The sequence below is a fragment of the Numenius arquata genome, chromosome 7 (genome assembly GCF_964106895.1).
Source record: "Numenius arquata chromosome 7, bNumArq3.hap1.1, whole genome shotgun sequence".
Taxonomy (NCBI): Eukaryota; Metazoa; Chordata; class Aves; order Charadriiformes; family Scolopacidae; genus Numenius; species Numenius arquata.
This window is the reverse complement of record NC_133582.1, coordinates 63156664-63179485: the sequence shown is the minus strand read 5'-3', so window position 1 is coordinate 63179485 and position 22822 is coordinate 63156664. Positions and strand designations below refer to the sequence as shown.

Genomic DNA, 22822 nt, shown 5'->3' with positions numbered 1-22822 from the left:
GAGATATTCTGGGATGTTTCAAAATAGCCTATCTGGCAATGCTGTTAGCAGACACTGAGGCAGAGGGACACGCTCCCTCCCAGCAGATGTGTGGCTGGTGATGGCTGCCCACAGACACGGTGGAAGCTCAGGAAGGGAGCAGGGACATCCTGGGGTAGCTATCTTGGCAGTGAAGAAAGGAGAAACTGGAGAAGAGGTGAAAAGGCCATGAAGCAAAACTCTTCACCTGGACAAACTTTGTACAGCCCAGCGTGAACTTGCTGGCAGAAACATGAGCCGACAAAACTTTCTCAAGGGTTTTGAACCGCAGAGTTGTTTTACAGCAGGTGTCTTGAGTTATCCGGCTGCTGTGCCTTTCTTTCATCCGGCATTTACAACCCAGAAACTGGATTTAGTATATAATTGAGCTGCACAAATTTGAAAATTTGCTATTAGTTTTTTTCCTCTTTGCAAGATTCAGCAAGAGTCTGTTAAAATACTAGGATTGTTTCTACGATAATTTTTCATTTGTATCATGGAAAGCTTTGGTATATTACAAATGTTGAAAGTAAAAATGGAAAATAGACATTCCATTAATATATAACTTTTGTTTGGTCTGCAGCCCTAAATAATGTTTACCTGACAGATCAGTTTGTTTTAACAGAGCGTTTAATGTTTAAAAACCAAAAATTGCTGGTCACAGCTAATTAGCACAAACAAGAATTTTCAAAACACTGCTTGAAGTTGCCAGAAATGATTACACAGCACTGACCAGTTCCCCGAGACTGACCCCTGTCTCCTTTTCCCTCTCCAGGTAGCGGGGTTATAGAGCTAGAGTTTGGGTGAGGCTGTGTGATGGAGGGCTCATCCCACAGCACAGGACAGACATGGACCTGTTGGGTCCAGAGGAGGCTACGGAGATGCTGGGAGGACAGGCTGAGAGAGTTGGGGGGGTTCAGCCTGGAGAAGAGAAGGCTCTGGGGAGGCCTTATTGTGGCCTTTCAGTGGTTAAAGGGGGCTACAGGAAAGACAGGGACAAACTTTTTAGCAGGGCCTGTTGTGATAGGACAAGGGGTAATGGCTTTAACCTAAAACAAGATAGGTTTAGACTAGATATAAGGAAGAAATTTTTTACTATGAGTGTTGTGAAACACTGGCCCAGGTTGTCCAGAGAGGTGGTAGATGGCCCATCCCTGGAAACGTTCAAGGTCAGGTTGGACAAGGCCCTCAGCAACCTGGTGTAGTGGAAGGTGTCCCTGCTCAGTGCAGCGCAATTGGACTGGATGACTTCTAAAGGTCCCTTCCAACCCAAACTAGTCTATGATTCTGTGATCCCCAGGGGCAGAGTGGCAGGGGGATCCCAGTAAGCTCTTCAGAGGGAGGAGCCTTCTGCTCCAGGACTCTCACAAGAGAGTTGTCCATCCCATGTCCCGGCTGTGACACCTGTCAGGAGGAGTCTACAAAAGGGGATTATACTGGGTTTATTTGGCAGGGTTTTGGTAGCAAGGGTCTGTAGGGGTGGCTTCTGTGTGAGAAGACATCAAGGCTGCCCCATGCCAGACACAGCTGCCTCCAGCAAGCTCCAAAAGAGCCCCACCGCTCGCCAAAACTGAGTCTATCAGTGATGCTGGTGGCATCTCTGTAATAACATATTTAAGAAAGGGTAAAAAACGCTGTACAGAAGCTGTGAGAGAGGAGTGAAAAAAATGTGAGAGAGACAGGCCTGCGGGCACTAAGGCCAGAGAAGAAGGAGGGGAGGAGCGGAGCAGAGACTCCCCTGCAGCCTGTGGTGAAGACCATGGTGAGGCAGGCTGTCCCCCTGCAGCCCTTGGAGGTCCATAGTGGAGCAGATATCCACACTGTGGCCCTTGGAGGACCCCACGCCAGAGCTGCACCCCATGGAGAGCACATGCTGGAGGAAGCTCCTGGCAGGAGCTGTGGCCTGTGAAGAGGAGCCCACAGAGGAGCAGGATTTCAGGCAGGACTTGTGACCCGGTGGGGGACCCACGCTGAAGCAGGCTGTGCCTGAAGGACTGTACCCTGTGGAGAGGACCCATGCTGGAGCAGTTCTTGAAGAACTGCAGCCCGTGGGAAAGACCCATGTTGGAGCAGTTCTGGAAGGTCTGTATCCCGTGGGTGGGACCTCAAGCTGGAGCAGGGGAACAGCGGCAGGAGCAGCAGAAATGATGAAGAGACCACAACCTCCATTCCCCATCCACCGCTGCTCAGTGAGGAAGGGTCTAGAATACCCAGGAGTGCAGCTGAGCCTGGGCTGAAAGGGGAATGGGGGAAAAGCATTTGCAATTTTGTTTTTATTTCTCACTATCCTGCTCTGTTATTAATCGGCAATAAATTAAATTAATTTCCCCGAGTTGAGTCTGGTTTGCCTGTGACAGTAGTTGGCAAGCCGTCTCCTTGTCCTTATCTCAAGCACACAAGGTTTTTTGTCCTATTTTCTCCCCCTGTCCTGTTGAGGAGGGGGAGTGAGAGAGTGGCTGGATGAGCACCTGGCAGCCAGTGAAGATCAACCCAGAGCAGGGATCAAGGTGGTTTGAGGAGGAACACGCTTGGGACAACAGAGCAGGGGCTAAAAGGATCTGGTGACATGGAAATGGGTGGCTTGTCGGACCATGATGTGTGTCTGACAATCCCTGATCACAGGAGTCTGTCCTATCTTCTCATTAAACTCTGTTTCTAATTATTTTCCTGGGTGACAGGACTCTGCTATGTGCACGTTTGTGTATGGAGGTCTGAGTACCAGCAACTGAGGTAGGGACCTCATGACAGAGGGGTCCCAGGGCCTGGGATGCCAGCAGCTGGAGAGACCAGTGTGCGTGCCTGTCAGTACATATATATAATGGCTAGTGAATATCTAGCTGGACTAGCCAGCGAGGATAAGTGGCCTGGGAGCCATGTTTGGAATCAGCCTTAAGTCCACAGGTCAGGCAGAAGGCCTGTCTGAGGCAACTGGAGATAAGAGGAACGTTCCAGGGGGCAGGTACTGGTGGTGTCTAGGGCCAGTTACGGGGGATCTGCAGTATGTGTGTGTGCGAGATAGCTGGAAGGTCCAGGTCATCCAGTGCCAGTTACGGGATAAACAGCACCCAAGGCCAGTTACTGAAGGGATCAACATTGTTCATATGCATATTTTTCCCACTAGCGGACTTTCATCCTGCTTGCCCAGAGAGGGGAATGGAGCGAGGCTGCCGGTGTTGGTTGTGGCCGTGCGCTGAGTGTTTCTGTCTGTGTACGCCGGCATGGACCACCGTGCACGTGTGTATTGCCTGCGTGGCTGTGTGTGTGCATGTCCATGTGTACGTCCGTGTGTGTGTGTCTGTGGGGAATGCAGCCCAGCCTCCACCTGGGGACATGGAGCCGCCAGGGCCTTGCCCCACAAGGACTGTCCTCTTTGCCAGCCCCAACAGTCCGGGGCCTCTGGCTAGAAATAGAAAGGTACAGGAGAAAATATATGCCCTGAAATCTCTCCAGAAAACATGAGAAGATTACTTTCTGTTTCAGAAGCAAAGAACTAAACATTTCAAGTTTTCTTTATTGGACTATATTGTAAATACCACAGGAACAACTGGAGTTTGATTTACTCGGTGATTTTCTGCCACGGTCTCTAGACGTCTGCTGGTGGTGCTTCTATTCAGCACTAACGTTCAGAGGAGTTTGCCTTGGTTGGTAGCAGCTCTAGTTCAGGAATGCCATCTCTCTGTTACAAAACTGTAATGGTGTCGCTATTCAGACTGTGTTCACTGCGAGCTAATAAATAGGTAGTCTCTAGTGGGTGATAAGACTTCTGGAACTAAGAGAAAAAAGTTACACAGCACTCAAAAATATCAAAAAATAATAAAAGATACATAGCACTGGGATGGATTTTGAGAGCTTTGTGTGACATACACTTTGGTCTTATTCCACTGCCTTAACAGAAGATTCCCGTTCAAGAGGATATTTTAAATTTCATTCACTAAATGTGTGTAAAAATACTCACAGGAATATTGTTTTCTTTAGAAAATGCAGTCTTGAGATGATCAAGCACTTCTGATAGCCTCAGGGGCTTTTCTCCTAATCCCAAGGTGCCTTGGAGACCATCTGAGGGCTCAGTTGGGAATCGTTGGTGTCAGTGAGGAAAGCTGTGCAGGGCCTGGCTGTTGAACTGCTCCTGGAACAGAGGAAGAGAATAGGCTTCTCCGGGGAGGGGCTGGAAATCACAAGGACACACTGCTAGTGGCTGAAAGGAGAAAAGACATCCTCCGTAACCTGTCATTTTGCAATATACGTCGTGGCCTGACTTTCAGTGTTGTAGCTTTGCCGGGAAGCTTTTTGGGTCAGTGACAGATTCTCCTCGTTGTGTGCCTGGTACTGCTACCTCCGGGCACGGTGTGAGTGCTCCGTCCCAACGCGGATTGTTGGTAGCTCTTGCTGCTCGTCCTGGGCTGGAGGTGGGGGATGAGGAGGAGGTGACAGAAACATGGGGCTGTGGGGAGGCAGGACAGGTTTGTGAAGCTGATTTTTTTTCTAGAACAGGAAAAACAAAGTTTTCCACTTAGAGAAGATGCTGGAGATTGAGATGAATGCTGAAACTGAAAAAAACACCGACTTTTTTTTTTTAACATTCTTGATGCCTGCCTATCAGTAATAGTAGTAAAGGAGCTCTGGCATTGAAGGCATAGCTAAACTAGCCAGAGAGAAACGTTGGTAATTGTGCCTGTAATCTAGCTATAATAGCAAGTATTTCTTGTTTCAGTGCTATAATTTGGGAAGTACTTTCCACTGCAGTAGAATGACAGAAGATCAAAGTAGCAGTGGTTTGAATTTCAGGTTGATGTAGGCTACAGTCTAATCTTATCTAGGTTTTTATGGCTGTTCAAGGGGTTTCAGTAGGGGCTGGTCTAAGCAATTGTAATGCAATCAAAGAAAGAGTATTGAGATTACCAATACATTATATGGGATGAATTTGGCAGAAGATCATTGATGTCAGAGGGGACATTGCATTGGTCACAACACTGTCTCTTCCCACATCAGGTTTTGCTGTGTTTTATTCCTTTTGCAGGGATGTTGAAAATTAGTTTTGGATGTATTGGAGGTAGATACGTGCAAACTGTTTTTCAAGTTAAGAGGTTATTAGGGGATTTTTGTGCTGCAAAAATGTATGTCAAGGAGAAACACTAGAGGAATCCCTGTTAACTTCTTTGCAGATCTTCTGGTTTTAGAGAGGTGCTGTAGTTGACTATTTTCTGATAAGGTTGAAGCTGCTCTGAATTTCAGATTATTGTTATTTCTGGAGATGTAAATAAAAAAGAGGCTACTTATTATGAAGTATAATAGTTGTGTATACTTCTTTCCTAAAAGTAGTTTTTAAAAGTTTTCTCTTCTGATTCTATTATAAAAGATAACCACCTAACTATTTTCCCTTTCTCTAACACAACAAAAGAATTCTGTCCTGCTTTAATAACTTAAAATATTACAATGTATCATAATATTTCATCTGAATAATTTATTGGGATGTCATTGCCTACATTATTCACTTTTGAATAACAAAAAGCAAGCTTCTTTTTAATTATCAATGACTACACAGGTAAGTTGAATATTTAGAATTAATTATGATAGATTGATGATTATTAATTATGATAGATTATTCATTAAAGTAAATATGTCTGCATTGGAATTATTCATGCTAGACTCCGTTTATAGTCAGTGTGGACCTAGGTAATAGATCTATTCAGAATAATTAGTGAATGCAACAGCAAGATTCATTTTATTGGGAAACTGACCCTAAAGTATTTTAAATCAATGGTGTGCCAGAAGTGCCTGTTTCTTCCCACTGATTTTAAAGGGAATCTAAGAGAACTGGATCAACTGTAGTTGTCTGCATTGTAGATCTCCAGAGCTGAAAAGATTCATCTCATCCTAGAACATACTAAATCATGTGAAATTGAATAGTGAGCACCTGCAAAGCTTTAAATGGAACACTTCACAGTTTTACAGTATCAGAAATGACTGCTTCAAGAGAATGATAAAGGAATCATAAAAGGAATGATAAAAGTAGGAAGCCTTTAAAACAGAGTAAGCTCTTGCCGTGACTGAATGCTCACTGGAGCAGGCTGCCGAAGGCAGAAGGCAGCGGGGACGCCCAGAGGAGCAGGACAGACCTGGTGCAGCAGCAGTAGTGTTTGCCATATTTCTCTAAGGCTCTCACCCAGCTGGGCACTGTATTCTGAAGTACAGCTAAGGCAGGCTGAAAAACTGATACCTTTATCTGACTTACTCCCTAAAACTCAAAATCTCGTTTAAAAGCAGTCCTCACTAACTAGAAGTGTGGCCTCCCAAGGTGGCTTCCCTGGTGCTTTCTATGGCTGCCCCATAAGATACAAAACAGTTGGTAGGCTTTATCTTAACAGCAGTCTGACCTACAAAGTCTGATCTATAAGCAAAGCTCAAATGCCGGTCAGCTGCTATGTTTTCAGCTCTTAAAACTGACCTTTCTCTAGCTGATTTCTGGTTATTTTGACCTTAATAAGTAGAATATATGTGATGTCAGTGGAGTTCACTGGTCACAACACAGCCTTGCTCTCCGGGTACAGGTGCCACTGTTGGGTGTTTTGAGTTGCTTCTTCTCCTTGACCAGGTTTCTCTGCACCCATTAGAAAAGTGGGAGCCTTGGGTTGCTGTGCTCTCCCCTGCACGTGTTTAGACACTGTTTAAACGCACTCACTGAAATGATCATCACTTCCCTACGTCGTTCTTATTTTTCTTTCCTTGGAAATCAGGTACTGCAGAATAAGGTTTCTTCATTAGCGATTGGTGAGATGAGATATATTAATGCAGTACACTTTCAAAGATTTCTTGTTCTGTGTTGTCTGTTCTCCTTAGTACAACCACGTGGATGCTTTACCACAGGCAAAGTAAAATTATATTTGGATTGTAGAGGAGTGCAGCTTTGGTCCTTGCCAGCCAGGATAACTGAATCTTTATTTCAACTAATTTTGTTACCAGGTGGAGTTTGTGACGCCATGGAGTTGATTGGTAACTGCTGAATCACTGTGTCAAACAGCTTAACTCACCCTGGGGTTAGAGGCTCACGTGGCTTCCTCACAGAGAGAGCTCTTGGCTTGGTACTTACTGGAATAATGACTGTGAGACTTGCCATTTCTCATAAACAGAAGTAAATTTATGAGAAATAATTAATGAACTTTTATAGCTAAATGCAATATCCAGCTAAAATATTTGGTGACATTGTATATGATCCCAGTTTTCCTTTTAGCCAAAATATAGACTGTGGATGATTTGATTTTTTTAAATTTGTAAATTTTTTCGATTTAAATGTAATAAAATTACTCCATTGAGGCATTTAAGGAAAATAAAAATTAGTGGCATTAAAGATCAAGCAACATACAGATTGAAAGGATTTTTCTGGAGGGGGAGGGATAGAGGAAGATGAGACAATCTCCACAATACAGCCATAGTTTTTAAGAAATAGAATGTAAATGATGCAAAGCCTGTTAGTGTTTGCTGTATAATTTCATCATTATTGCTATGTAAATAATACCAACACTAGATGTCATACGCTGCTGGTGATTTACAAGCTGATATGTAGATAAAAGTCCCTGCACAGAAATACAAAGCTGTGCATTTAAATGGTGAAGATGAGCCCACTCATTAGTAGTTTCATGCTTATTATTTCATCAGACATTTGTTTGAAACCAATCTAAAAATAATAGCCTGACAGTTATCTGAGAAGAGAATGCAGTGTGCATAGTCTTTTCGGAAAAAACTGTTCAAATGAGGGATTTGGAGAGAAGGCTGAAAGGATTACGCCTAAGTTCGAGAATCAGTTCTAGCTGTAAAGAAACGTATAGAAGGAGCAGAGATGGAAATCACACAGCTTTTGCATTACAGAAGACATTTAGTCACAAAAGCTGCTGGTAAGCAGCCAGCTTCAGTGGAAACCACTTCTAATTTGGCACTCAGATCTTTTCCTTTTGAAATCTCACTCAGAATATTGAAATAAAAGCCAGAAGTGGCATGGGATCATGGAAACAGTATTACTGACTGTCTAAGGGAAGGCCAAGCACAAGTTGCTCATAAATAAATATAACAGTTTTCTGGTTAAGGATAACTTAAGGATGTTGTTGATACTTCTTTGCATCAGGTATAGTTTAATTCAGTGTTTTGGTGCTGCTGTTCATCCTAATAGGCATAGGAACCATATATAAAGTGTGATATTTTTGGGGCCCTCAGTATAATAAAAAAGTACGGATTCCTCACATTTTGGCGTATGTTATCTTTGGATCTGTGCTCCACAGTTCAGTTGCATCCCTTTGCCACTCCTGCATGTTGTCCCTCGGTATTTTGTGTTGTACCGAGCCAAAAATTACTATCTATCTACAGAAGGTCATACTTAACCATATTAGCTGACACAAAACCACTAAACCAAAGAAACTTTTTAACCTATTTGCATTTTTAGTAAAGAGAATAGCAAGTTCTTTATTGATGCATATTTGTATAAGACCGTTCTTAGGTGTCTTTAGGTGATGGGCTACTATGTTAAAGTAAAATATGTGCCATAGTCTGGGCTTAGTTCTCAACTTGGTGGTTTTCTCTGAAAATGTGGAGAAATTGAGTACTCAGGAAATGGATTTAACCCATTTTGCCAGATGTACTGTACTTGGTAGGAGTTCATATGAATGGGAACAAATGGGAGGCATTGCTGTTTAGGAAAAATACAGAATTGTAGACCAGAGTGGAGTACTTGACATAAGGGAGCTTGAAATGTCTCTGAAGACTTCAGATTTTGGAAGGAAGAATTAGCTCTTCACAGACTTGGGTCAGCAGAGGAGACGGTGTCACTGGTAGGCTCTCACGTGCCTCCTGTTAGCCCAAATCACCACTGGCATAACCTCGCTCCTTACTGCAGAGGGTTACTGATAGTGGAAATTCTGGTAGTGTTAGTTCTTAGGCAAGGGGCCAATTGAATTTAAGGCTTACAAAAAGTCAGGGTAATAGTTTGTGAATTTTCTTTGATAAATGGTTAATGATCTGTCAGCAGATTCTTTGTCTTAGAATAGAAATAGTTGCTGTCTCCTGCCCGGGTTTTTACTGCATGCAGGAGACTCCTGAGCTGTATGAGAAAAACAGAGAAGAAACTGTAAGTACTAATTAAAGAATTTTCTAGTAGTATATAATGACTATAAATATCAATAATTACTTTTCCTAGATGTGGCTTTCATCAGGTAAATAATAGTACTTTTCACAAAATTATTTAAACCAGCTCATACTTCTATACAGCTGTCAGTAATGACTAAAAAGATTTCTTCCAGTGCTTGCTAGTACACTGGGGTTGTTTTGTTATAGTATATTTGGAGGAAAAAGTACTTCGAGGTAATGAAGTAACCATGATTAATCAAGGTTTCATGCATCAGTATTTAACCTACTGTGTTGGAAGCTGAATGATTCAATAATTATATGAATTAATTCATGGCATATGAGTTTCAAATTACTGGGTGACAGGACCTGACTCTTCTATATGTTATTGTAACTCATGGCTTACCCTTACTTCTCTGAATGTTACGAAATCCGTGAGCTTTAGGTTTATGCCTGTACTGGAGTTTGCAGGGTAACATTTTTAATAGCAAGCTGGACTTAGATGGGCTCTCTAACTCAGAGACCAGAGGGGATGTTGTGAAAAGGAACCCTGTGCAGATCAGTTTCCGTTGTTGCTGCTGCTCACCTTTCTCTAGTACCCTACTTGTCTTGCTTAAAGCAAGGGTGCAATCTGCTGCGTAGTTTCTATAGTATATATAAGTGCTTTGCATTCAAAAATCAGTAAGTTTTCACTGTCTTTGAGCAGGTTCATACTTGCTTTAGTCTCCACCTGTCAGAACTACCTTTGTAATTTCATTTTACAAAAGTTTTTATTTTGTTTTTATTTTTCTATGCATAGGTACATTTTCATATGTTTTTATATACATACATGTGTATACTGATATATATCTATAAATATATAGCATTTGTTTAGAGAGACAAAGAAACTATAAATATGGCAGTTTTCACGCCCAAAATGTGAAAGATTTTATTAAAACCTGAAGAAATAGTTGTGTTGGTGTTAGCTTCCCAGAGTGAGGGAATGTGCCAGTTGTTTATTATTCAAGTTCACAACCTTGTGATCTTGAGTTTCTTGCTGCTTTCCTGCAAATACAGACAGTAGTAGGTGTGAATGTTACAGCCCTTCCTTTCTTGTCACTTTTTTCAACGCTTTTTTCATGCTTTTGTCACTCAAGTTTGGATTCTGCAGAGAGCTACAGCTTGAAGCAAAATCTGGAACCTGCAGCTAGAGTAAAGTCTGGCTGCCTTGTGGTTAGCTGCTACTTCCCATAGCCGATGCATATTTTCATTCTGCCAGTACGTTTCCAGGCAAAATTTAGCTTTTTATACCTCTGAAGTGAGGCAAATTGCAAGGGTCTATAGCGCTGCTCTGTGAAAGCCTTAAGCACCAAATACCATGGGTAAAAATTGAGTTGAATAATGAATTTGTGGATATAAAATGTGTTCATTTACCCTTTTGGGGACATCAGTCATGTTCTCTGAACTTAAAAGTCATGGGTTCAGCTGGGCTTTTCAGCGTTGGCTTGATTTCCCCTTAGGCTGAAGAGCTGATCCTTTGACTCTTGGAAAAGGTTGAGGAGAGAGGAAGGGGGAATACCGTGAAGCCCATTTTTGTGTCCAGAGTGAGGTGCTGGTTGCCTCTGGCGGCCCTGGTGCTTGTCACACCTATTTATGAGACACAGATGTTGAGTGACAAGCAAGAACAAGTAATCAAAACTAATTTTTCCCCAAGCCTAACAGCATTTTTTACAAGTGCCAAAAAATTGTTCTCAGAAATTTGCATATGCTTCTTACTGAAGTTTTCAACATATTTAGAGACAGTTGGACAATTTTTTAGCAGACAACTTTGTCAGAAGGGCAAATGTTGAGCTTAGGCAAGGGAATAGCATTCTAGGGAGGGTGTTTGGATTTATATCTTGGAAAAAAATAATCTGCTCATACTTCTTGCTGCAGGGGTTGAAAATCTACCTTGCTGATAGACTTATTTGAGTAAGGATATTCTTTGTGCTATGAAGCGATAGTAAAACAGAGCAGTGACGCTTTAAAAGATTTAAATCCATCCTAGAGCTTTCCATCATTTGGTTAATACAGAAAAGTGCCTTTCCACTTGTTTAAGAGCAGAGAATCTGCAAGCAGGCAGGACATAAGTATTTCTCATTTTAAATTAGGATATACGTAACTTCTTAAACAAGAGTTTTATTGTTTTTTTTTTCCCAGGAGCTTAATTTTATGATGGAAAAAGTTATACTAATAGTTACTCACTACTAAAGCTACCTTATAAACTATTTTTTAACCCTTTAGAGAGAAATTCTGTGTTTAAAAATGGGTACTTGTTTGACAGCCTTCAAATTCTACCTTTATGCAAAGAATATGAAGCAAGTTTGGTCTCACAGAACTTGTATGATGTGTCTCAGTTCTTCCATTTCAGAACCGTGTCGTAGCTTCTGTAATTCCTGGCTGGCAGGAAGCAGCAGAAAGCTGCGTGGTCTCAGGAGCTGTCAGGAATCAGCACTGTGATTCCAGGAGTCAGTCTGTTGTTTCCCTTTCATTCCTAAGCTGATCCTTTTTGCCAGTGTAGTTTATTGCCCACTTTGAACTGCCTCTAAAACATTCGAGAGAAGACTTAAATTCTTGCCAGCCTTTGTCATCTGCCTGGGTGAGGGTTTGCATTACGTTGCACTTCTGTATATTCTAGAGTGAGAAAACAAAGAGAGTCTTTCCTCAATGCATGCAGTACTAGCAGGAGAAGTATTTCGTATTGCCTGGACACCTGACTAAAGATATGGGGAAGAAGGATGAATTTTTAAGAAGTTGCTCTAGCATTATCTATTTGCAAACTACCAGTGTGCTACTGTTCAGGACACAGAGTAGAAAGAAGAAATGATCTCTTTCATCAGTCTTGTGGCTTCGTAACATTTATTGCAATAAAATACAAAATTGTAGAATAAACTTTGCCAATTAAAATTTATGTCACACATTGACAAAATAATTATATATGGCACTTAATGATATTTCAGTAACTCATCCTGATCTTGGCTATTGAATCCTAAGAGAAATAGAGCAGAGCTGTCCAGTAGTAATTATCTATTGAGAGTGTTTATCTCTCACATGGCTAATCAAAATCTTGTCAAGAAGAAGAGAGAGCTGTCGCAATAGACCCTTCCCACTTCACGAAAATTAGGGGAATTGTGTGCTAATTATTTTTCTTCTATTTCATTCCCCTTGCAGAACTTTCCTTTTTGTTAGAGATGGTAACCCAAACAAACGGAATGTGCACAATGAGACATCTATGCACTTGCTGTGTATGGGACCTCAGATCATGATCTCGGAAGGAGCTCTTCATCCTCGCCTGACACGACCCTCAGAAGATGACTGCAGAAGAGCAGATTGTTTGCAAATGATCCTGAAGTGGAAGGGAGCAAAGCTGGATGAAGGACAATATGAACGAGCAGCCATTGATGCTGTTGATAACAAAAAAAATACACCCTTGCACTATGCTGCTGCCTCAGGGATGAAAACCTGTGTGGAGGTGAGAGTTGATACGTAATCAGAAGTCTGCTATTAGTAAATGATGTGCGCAGTGTTTCACAAAGCTGTTCCAGGGGGAAAAGAATCTGATATAGCATACTGAATTAACTTTTTAATTCTATTTTTAATTAATTGGACAAATGACAAAGATAAACAGCCCAAAACATACACCGTCTATAGAGAACAATGGAAAAAAATGTTTATATGTACATTAACTTCATGACATGAACTTCTCAGCACAAAGAAGACTCATGTAGGCTTATAAAAATTGGAAATAATGACAAGACTGTAGCACTGGAGAACAAGCTTTAAAGGTAGGCATAGGCACCTTATACACATAGGCATATGTGTAAAGAGAAGCAAAATAACTGCCTGAGAGAAAAGTAGAGCTCTTTTTGTTCTGCTCTGTAGCTGAGACTGAGAAACGCTGTCCGTGTTTTAAGAACAGGTTTGATGTCTTTAATTCATAGTGCCCAGCTTTTTTAGAGGATGCCATACATCTGTGCTAACATACTTCAATATAATTACCTTCTTACAAATGAAAAATTACTTTAATGTTTGTGAATGTAGCGGATAGTAATGAGTAACTGGGCATCATAATGACTTTGAAAGTCTCCCATCAAATTTATTTTTAAGCTGTACCAAGTGATGTGGACTAGTATTTATGTTGGTAATTTAATTTAAAGAACACAAGAACAGACATCTAACATTTTCAAAAACAGCTAACATTTTTATAAGACTGTCTATTATAACATCAAGATTTGTAATATTTTGAATGGTAATGATTAGTTCAGAGTTTGGCATTTATATGTAAAAATTAGGTTATTTTTCTACTCTATAACTTTATTGAGACTGCACTTCACTCATGACCTTAGTATCATCGGCAAAGCTTCTCACCTCATTATTCACCTGCTTTTCTAGAAAACTTCAACGTATCTTAAACAGGTTCCAGCAGCTGTGGGACTTCTTTCGTGACCCATCTCTGCAGTAAAAACTGATGCTCTCCCTGTACTTTCCTCTTTTTCTCTGGAGATATTTTAGTTACTTTTACCACCTTCTGATCTTGTACCATGACAGATTTAAGCGATAAATTGCATATCGTAATAAATAGTTCAGAAATTTTATACTTGCGTTCCATTAGGACTCATGAATAAATACCATCTGGTGCTGGATATTTATATTAGTATTTGGTTTATTGGTTGTTGTAGAACCCCTTGTGCTGAGACATCAATTTGAAACAGACTTTCTTTTGTGTCCTTCATAAGGCAGGTGTGGTACATCCACAGGGAATCTGGATTCCAACGACTCATACCACTTTTCTTCTTTATGTTATTTGAGATTGCTTTTTCACTTTGTTCAGTGACTGACTTTGCAAACACATTGACAGATTTACTGTGTGATGCTTTAAAATTATTTACTCCGAGTTGTCATGCACTTGGCATACTATTCAAAAAAACATTCAGAACCTTCCTTATTGTGATTTTACATTTACCTTTTCCAGACTTTCTTCCTTACATTTTCTTCGTCTGGAGACAACTTATTTCCCATATGATTCCATCCCCTTGTTCTACCTTCACGGATTCTTCCAATGTTTCTAGAATTTTTTTCCATGCTTTTATTTAGTACCACTTTTTGAAAGTATGCAGTGGATCGTTTGTCTTTTTGCTGCTTCTGGAAGAATAGTGAATCTCAGCCACATATTGAGGATTGTTATTGAGTGGTTCTTTGATGGTAACTTTTTGAATTAGGTCTTGTAGACTATTCTGAACAAAGTCAGGAGAGTCAGGAGTTGCTTCTCCTCTCGTGTGTTTGTTAACTAATTTGTCTTTTATTCAGTCACTTATGTGGTCTGAAATTTTAATTTAAGCATCATGTATTAGCGCAGCATTTTCTCAATATACTTGGGAGATGCAGTGACTGAAGTTCCCTTTATTTCTGTGGTTTCTACCCTTGCAGCATTTCTGTTCTTGGTCAGCATGTCACTTTTATTGTTACAGTTTTGGTCAGATGGTGACCAAAGCTTTTTTTTGTTGTTTAATTCCAGAATTGTTTTCCACTGGGATTCTCTGGTATTTGTTGATAGAGTTAGTTTATTTATCTGTGAGTTTGGTGTGGTTTTTTCTAAAAAAAAAAGGTAAATAACACCACCCTTCCAATACTGTGAAACTCTGTGACACATATCGATATCTACTGCAAAAAAAAAGAGAACAATTACATTATCCACAGAAACTCTTATTTGTCTTGTCTCTCTCTCTCTACACTCGAGATCCCCAAGTAACTTAGACTTCAGATTTACAAGGGATTGGGAAAGGAGTCGTCTTAGTGCTCCCAAATGGGGCTGTACAGTGGTATTAGAGGTAGACACAGTTGTTCCAAAGTTTCAGTTTCAAGAGCATGAAGCCGATGGGCTCACACAGTAAGATCTGGGCAGACTATAATGTCAGAAAGAATCACAGTCTCTGCAGCTTAAATTGTGGTTCTGGAGCTGGGCTGCAGCTTTTAACTGCAGACTGTAAAATCAATGGGGTTTAAACTCATCATGAAAGTTCATGGTTTGTGTTTCTTCACAAACTACCATTCTATTTCTCATTGTCTGTGATAGGATTCATTAGATTAATCCGGCTACTAGACTGCTAGTTCCCCATTTAATTATATAAACCGGGTTATGTTATCATGAGAATATGTACTGTTCAATTGACTAAATCATCTCGGACTCTAGTTTGCTTTCAGTTTTTCTTTGAAAAAGAATTTACAGTCTGATCCATGTGGATTGCTATTTGCCAGAGTTTGGACACAGTTATGTAGTCTAACCAGTCATGGTTTCTGCATTAGAAAAATAGAGTACATCCCAAGTTCAAACGCTGTTCTGTGCCCTACCACAGGTTAGAAGACCTTGGATCCTAAGATTAGCATCTGAGATACCTTAAGTCTTCCAGTATAGTCTGTAGTCCTTCTAACTCCTTCAACAGGAACAGGATTATGAACATGAACACTACGTTATGAAAAGCCCGAAAGGAATTTAACAATGATCTCTTTGTTCCTGGAAGTATTTGAGGATTAAAATTCTTAACGAAACAAAAAGAGATAAAAAACCAAATTGCCTAATTCTCAAGTCATCTTTCCTCTCTCCAGTAAACTGAAGGTTAGTTAGAACCCCAGGAGCGCCTTTTGCCTGGTTTTGTGGTGGTTACTGTCACTTCAGCATTCCTCTTTAATCCTCTCTTTCATTTTCCCTAACTTCTCAGGAAAACCCCAGCCTTGTCTCTTCCCCTATCCCACCACACCCACACAAGGAAAGGAAACAGCATAGTCCCTTGTGGGTGAACCACCTACTAGTTGATTTGTTCAGAGCTGATAGTCAAATGTTCTGTCTTGATATTTCTCCAGTACTTCTCCCTTCACGTGTTCAATTTCTCCTCTGAGCAGAACAGCTGTGTGGAACTCATTGCTAAAGATAGTTTGGGCAAAGTTAATGTGCTTACCTCAAAATAATGAATAGAAAAAAGACTTAACTTTCATGCTGAATAGATTTGATTTTATGCAGATATATTCCACTCCATCACAGCACATTTGACATATTAAATGGCATTTTTGCAATTGTTTAAATTATTGTGATTATTTAAATTATTAATCTCCTTTTAATTAATTGAGAGACACAAGCCTTTTTAACAGTGCTACAGAGAAATATGGCATCATTATTAGAAACGTGTTGATTTGCATATTCCTTATCTTGCGGATTAGATTTTGAGCTGCATAGGTCTATGGAGTCTTCTTTCAAGTATATTTATTATTATTCTTCCTCAGAAGGTGTCTTCGTTGCCTCAGTTAAATTTCTGTTAAGAGTTTTAAAAGCACAGACAGAATGTGAAGCTCAAGTTAACAAAGTTTTGACAATGTTAAGTTTAGATACAACAAGGTAACTGGAGGCTGGGTATCTTATAGTTATCCTAGTATTATCTTCGTTTCTGCCTGATACTCTACTGTGAAGATTAAATATGGTGTCCTACTTAAGGACACTAATATCTTCTCAACTAAATCTTGTTATTACACTGGTTTGTGGGCTTTTGGGGGTTGTATTTCTTTTTATTTTGGAGAATGTGGGAAAAGTTTCCAAAGAATTTATAAGAGTGATTCCAGGTTTGTAAAATACATTCTGTAGCTTACAGCAACAAAGGAAGGAAATACAATCTGCTGAAGAGAAAAGTAAGAAGTGACTGTTCATGATCTAAAAGGTTTATATGGAGAACAGATCATTTTGTGGAAATTTTATTTTTTTTTAAGAAGGGTAGTAATTAGAAGCTGAATTTTTAAATATTCTGGCTAAAAATACAGGATAGTATTGTTACAGCCATCACGGTCTGAAAGCAAGATAATGTGTATGGATTTTAGTTTTATTTAGAAATAAGATGAATCATTTTAGTAGTGAATGATTGTCCTGGGTGCTCCATCATTAGAAGTTTAGCACGTGTTACAGGGATGTCATAATAAATCAGCAAAATGGTCCGCTGTTGGCCTTAGATACCTGTGGCATTTGTTGTCCTTGCTTTTATCAGATCAGTTTATAGCAGGAGGCAAGGTTGGCAAGGTAATGTGAGCAGTGTAATTAGTGTTTATTAGCTGGAGACTGCATTTCTGGGTGGTTACTGGCAAGAGATAAGGTTGGTGAAATGGCACAGTACTAGACCATGTTAGAATTGTTAGAATCAGAATTATTTCATTTCACTTTTCTCACTTCCTCAAAATTAAGGTAGAACTACCAGTAGTGTTATGTACTCTCTGTAAATTGGTACCCCATCTTCCCTCTCACCAAAGGAATTTCCCGCTTTCTGTCTCCACCAGTGTACCAGTGCTGGGAAGAACGGTGGGGTTATGCCTGTAACATTTAAAGAACATTTAAAGGCATTTCTAGCTCCATCTTGCTCGGTGCCTGAGGATCACCGGCCCCTCGTTTTCTGTGGAGCACTGACCATATCAGTAGAGCAGAATTTCAGTGTTTAAAACCTAACAGAGACATATTGTACAGCACTGCCTTGTAACATATTTCTGAGATTTTGTGGTTCCATGGAATTACAGTGTCTATAGGTATAATTATATATGAAATCAAGCAGTAGTTTATTTAATAACAATAGAGAATCTTTGTTTCCCAAAGACCACTGCTATTTATTTGTCTCTTCTTTCTGTTTTTCTTCTTTTTTTTTTTTGTTCTCTTCTTAACTGACATGTCTTTTCTTCAGGATATTATTAGAGTTGGTAATTAATAACTGTTTACATTGCCATCTTACTTTTCAGCTTCTAGTAAAACATGGCGGAGACTTGTTTGCAGAAAATGAAAACAAAGACACCCCGTGTGACTGTGCAGAGAAACAACACCACAAAGAGCTGGCTCTTAACCTGGAATCTCGAATGGTATTTTCACGTGATCCCGAAGCTGAAAGCATTGAAGCTGAATATGCTGCTTTAGACAAAAAAGAGGTCAGAGGATACTTTAGATTTGGGGTATTTTATACATTTGCATTTGTAGCAGTTACATTATGACAAAATTCTGCAAAGTATTTCAGTAGGTACTGTACGTTGTACTGTGTATTTGTAAACCATTTAATTTTAACACAGCTCTTTATAGCTTTCAAGTTAAGCTCAGAGAACATAACAAATACATTGTCAAAACTAAAGAGAAGTTTTATTCATATACTTAAATTACGTGGAATGTCTTGAAAGTGTCAAAGGCTGTGAGGCTGGAGGAAATACAGTGAGGCCAGTAAGCTGGGAAACAGTTTCTCTAAAACAAACATTTTTTACATATTGTTATTCCTTAAGATGCCTTTCTGCCTGAAAATGAGGGCAGGAGAAATTCTGAAAAGGAGAAAATCTGTGGGATAGAATAGGGAGAATGTTCTGGTGGATCTTCCTAGACTGAGACTGGGTTGAACGTCACTAAAAACCAGCTGAGTGGTGCAGGATTTCAGAACAGTGCATTTACTTCCCTGTTTTATAACGTGGTGCCTGAAGCTACTGCATACCAGAACTTGTATGAAAAACAGGTAAGAGCAGGTATTGTTATTCTGAAGTCATTTTTTAAAGAGAGAGACGATTTACTGACACAAATTTGCTTGAATTCTGGTATGCTTTACAGAAGACTCTGGTTTGATAAGGATAATTTGACCAAAAAGATTCTGAGGAAAAATTCCCTTCCCCATCCATTATTCATTAACTAAAATTCTAAATAAGAATACATAGATAAATTGCATGATTCAATAAGTAAATACTACAAAGTAATTCTGTGTAAATTAAAGGACAGTATGGCTAATCCCTTGCAAAGTAGCATGCCATTGCCTTTTACTGGCTGAGCCCACTTATGACCTAATGACGCTTAAAAGAAATTTCATTCAGATTTAGACATGAGTAGGCTTAGATCACATCAACTGCTTCCCTGAAAATGCCACACATGATCACTTTTATTTGAAAGTAAGAAAGCCTTTGTACTGTTTAATTAATTTTCTGACTAATATTATTGAATAAATTAAAATATAAACAAGCTTAATTAGATTTATTTCTAGATGAGAGGTTTTGAGATGGGGTTTAATACATGTGAACTGTACATTGAAACTGTACATTGAAATACCAAATGTAATTAACTCATTTTAGTTTCTCTGAATATTCCCATATAGAGACACACAAGTTGTTGTAAGAGTATAGGTTGAAATTGTATTTTCTCAGTTGGCAAAACCACTTTAAAAGACTGCTGCAGTTTCCTGCCATGATCGCACTCCTGTGGTTGTACAAGTAGAACTATTTGGATCTTTACGTTGTCGACTGGATCATAGCAATGATTTGGGTTAAAAGAAGAAAAAGTCCTAAAGAGTGGTAATATGTAATTGTTTTATTTATCCTGAATAATTTTTACCATTATATTTATACAATGGCTTTGCTGGCATAAGCACCAGTGCAGCTGGGAGAATAGTGAAGGTACACATGCAGGTGGGGCAAACCAAGAAGCACTTGAGCAGGCTGCTCGGCAAGGAAGGTAGTGTCTCCTGACTGCTCAAGGTAGGTGCTCCAAGCAAAATCAGCTTAAAGACTTGATAGTTGCCAGGGACTTGAGTAAAAGGTAATTATGTTAATTTAGAGTCACTTCTCTGAGACTGTTAAAAGATACAGTCCTGTTCCTCATTTGACTTGTTTTAGTAAAGCTGTTGAGCGTGAGAACTGAAATGCAGGCAGACCTGCAAGGCCCAGATCCATCTGATGTACCAGGCAGCTTTCCCATGTGTTCTAAAGGTTGATAAGCCGAAAAACGTTAACCTGGGATTTGGTACGCCCATTAATGGTCTTGGGACTTCGCACAGAGCAATTATGCCGTCATGTGCTCCTTCTTCCCCCCGCTTCTTTGGTAGCCTTTCAGCGGGATGTTCTGTAACTTCCTGCATTACTGTAAAAGTGCATGTGCTCGCACAAGAGAGATGCTAAGACCATGGAGCCAGGGGAAGTTCATTTTTCAGTCTTAGCCCCAAGAGTGGCCAAAACCAGTTAACTGCCCCCCCGCCAGCCTTAGAAAGACTAGCACTGAACTGCAATCCAAATGACCTGTGTCCTCCTCCTCCAGGTCCGTGGACGAATGTCTGGGATGGGCTGTGGCAGCTGCTGTGGTGATGGCTATGGAGCTGTTACCTTCTTGGGGCATGAGAAGTGGTACAAAAGCCATCCCTAGAACACATATCTTTGACCAAAATTTGCCCTCAAAGATGGTCCTCTAATTTTTTTCTCTGAATTTCATTTTTTAAAAATTTTAAACACTGAGGGAAGCGAGTGTGCAAAATGATTAACATGATATTTAGATTGTGGTTGTATTTTTTTGGTGATGCCTGTGAACATCCTTGCAAAATACAAAAAAATTAATTCATAGATAATGAAAAAAATTTTGGAACACCAAGAAATGCATTTTCAAAGTCATTTCATCTCTTGAATGAAGGTTAGAGGAAAAGATAAAACATTTGAAAACCATGAATAGGATTTCTTTCCAGGCAGAACAGTCAAACAACCATACACACTCTGGTGTGTATGGTATGCGCAGTAGTACCTGGAGGGATAGTACCCAATACCTCCCCTTCCAGACCCGCCATGTTTACAGCAGAAAATAACCCTCTTTTTCATACAGAGCGAAAGATTTTTGTAGAGCTCTGTGCAGTGTCATTGAATTAAGTGTGTAGACTCAGAGTAATAACAAAGCTTTGTTTCTGATGTTGAGAGCCAGTTCGTGGTGTTCTTCACATGGAAATACTACCAAGGAATTATGTGAGTGCTCATGTTTAGAACTGAAACACTTGTAATAGTGGAAAAAATAACTTGCACATACCTTTCTTTCATTACAGAGGCTCTCAAGCCGTTAAGAAGTAGGGGTTGCTGAGTAGAGCCACATGTCAAGTTTGAGAGCCCCACAGCAAGGAGCTGCACATCCCTTCCAACAGTTCAGTTCACTCCTTCCAGCAGGGTTTTTGGATAAAATCTATTTCCATTGTACCCTTACCAACCCTTTAAGATCTCATTTTACTACAGTGCTCCCTGAAGCATATTTTTAAAGCAACAATACTATTTTACTTCAGTTTTAGTACACCACAGACATTTTTAGTGATCAGATTAGAGACTGCAGTTGAAGACGGGCAGCAAATAGGCCCTGACATGGTTGTTAAGTGCGTTTCCACAAAATGTAGTTTGGAAGGGAAACAACGTACCAACACACACATAATCTGTATTTCCCTATATAAAATAGAAATGCTAAGTATTTTAGGAATGGAGTATAAAGTGTGACTCTCTTAACACTGTAGTTAGGTGTAGCAAGAGAAGATCCATCTATGATGTGTGGGCAGTAGAAGGGGTAATAGAAAACAAGCCAGGAGAGTATTTCTGATGAGCTTCTTTGTCTTCATTCTTTTCTCTTACTTTGTTGGTGAACAATCTCTAAAAAAATACCTCTGTTGTATAAAGTCTAAGTTTATATTTATCTCTTAAATCTAATTGAAATTAAACTAAATAATGTGACTGTAACTGATTATTTTTTAAATGGCTTTTATAGATTTTGGTTGTTTTGTTTGCACAGTCTTTTAATTTGCTGTTTATTCTAGGCTGGGAGAATATTTGTCTTGGTGATGTGTCCCTGGAAGATCACAGGCACCATCATTGCAATCGCACCATGCAATGTTTTAAACCTACACAAGAAGCACCTACAAATGAGTAGTACTTCAGAGCAGATCATCCAGAACAGTTTTGGCTCTCAGTCAGACGCAGTGAAATATATTGTGCAATAGCAAATATAATTGTGCAATAGCAAATATAATTTCTTAGTTCATTTTACGTATATGCCACTGAATACTGTAAAAATACACTGCTAGTGAGTGTATCACAGATTTATTGAGTGTATAGAAACTGGAATGGTTTTCTTCAGTTCCAGATTTGATGTTATATAAATATATATATAATGCAAATATCATAAATACGAAGAGATATTTTGTCTCTACAGATAGAGAAAGGTTTATTAAGTGAAAGGAGAGAAGGGGACTACAGGTAGTTAAGATATATATACATTTATATACATACAGTGCATATACTTACACTTGAATGAGTTAAACAGAGTATAGATATTTTTTAAAATATATGACTCCAGTAACTATAGAACTCCATCCACCCGTAAAGGAGGATGTTTACATGAAATGTATTTGACACCATTTAATTACAGTCATCACTGTAACAGAGAATTGCTTTGCCCTTGTCTATTTTAATGGTACTTTATAAGTGAAGAAAATAATAATTGTTTGAAATGAACTGTTAAAATAATCAGCTTACATATTAAAAGTACTTTCAGGAGAAAACCAGTTATATAATCTATGATACCTAAATATTAGGGGTAAAAAAAAAAGCAGGGAGAAAATAATTAAAAAGAAGGGCTCTTGAGAATACAAAAGTGTTGAAGTCTGTAGTGAGAAGCTCACCAATGCCTAAAAGTAGTAACTCAAATAGTATGTTCCCAAATCCCTGTTAATATTGAACAATGCCTTTTTTACAACTAATATCAGTAAAGAACTCCTCTGTGAATGACTATTAAAGGAGGTGTCAGCATCATAAGCTGTAATCAAAATGCTTTGCAGCATATGGCAGTGCAGAGATAAGTCATCGATGTTTGAAGTAGTTAACAACAATCCTCTGTGGTAGCACATAA

At 39.5% G+C, this 22822-nt stretch overlaps 1 protein-coding gene across 3 annotated transcripts in view; it reads left to right on the top strand.

Annotated features, from left to right (window-relative positions):
* ANKIB1 (ankyrin repeat and IBR domain containing 1) overlaps positions 1-22822 on the top strand; it is an 89721-nt gene that overhangs the window by 33080 nt on the left and 33819 nt on the right. For all 3 annotated transcript variants that reach the window (XM_074150260.1, XM_074150259.1, XM_074150261.1), the window contains exons 3-4: positions 12316-12616; positions 17905-18087. In XM_074150260.1, coding sequence (XP_074006361.1) covers positions 12316-12616; positions 17905-18087 — 484 coding nt within the window. The remainder of the gene's footprint in view (positions 1-12315; positions 12617-17904; positions 18088-22822) is intronic.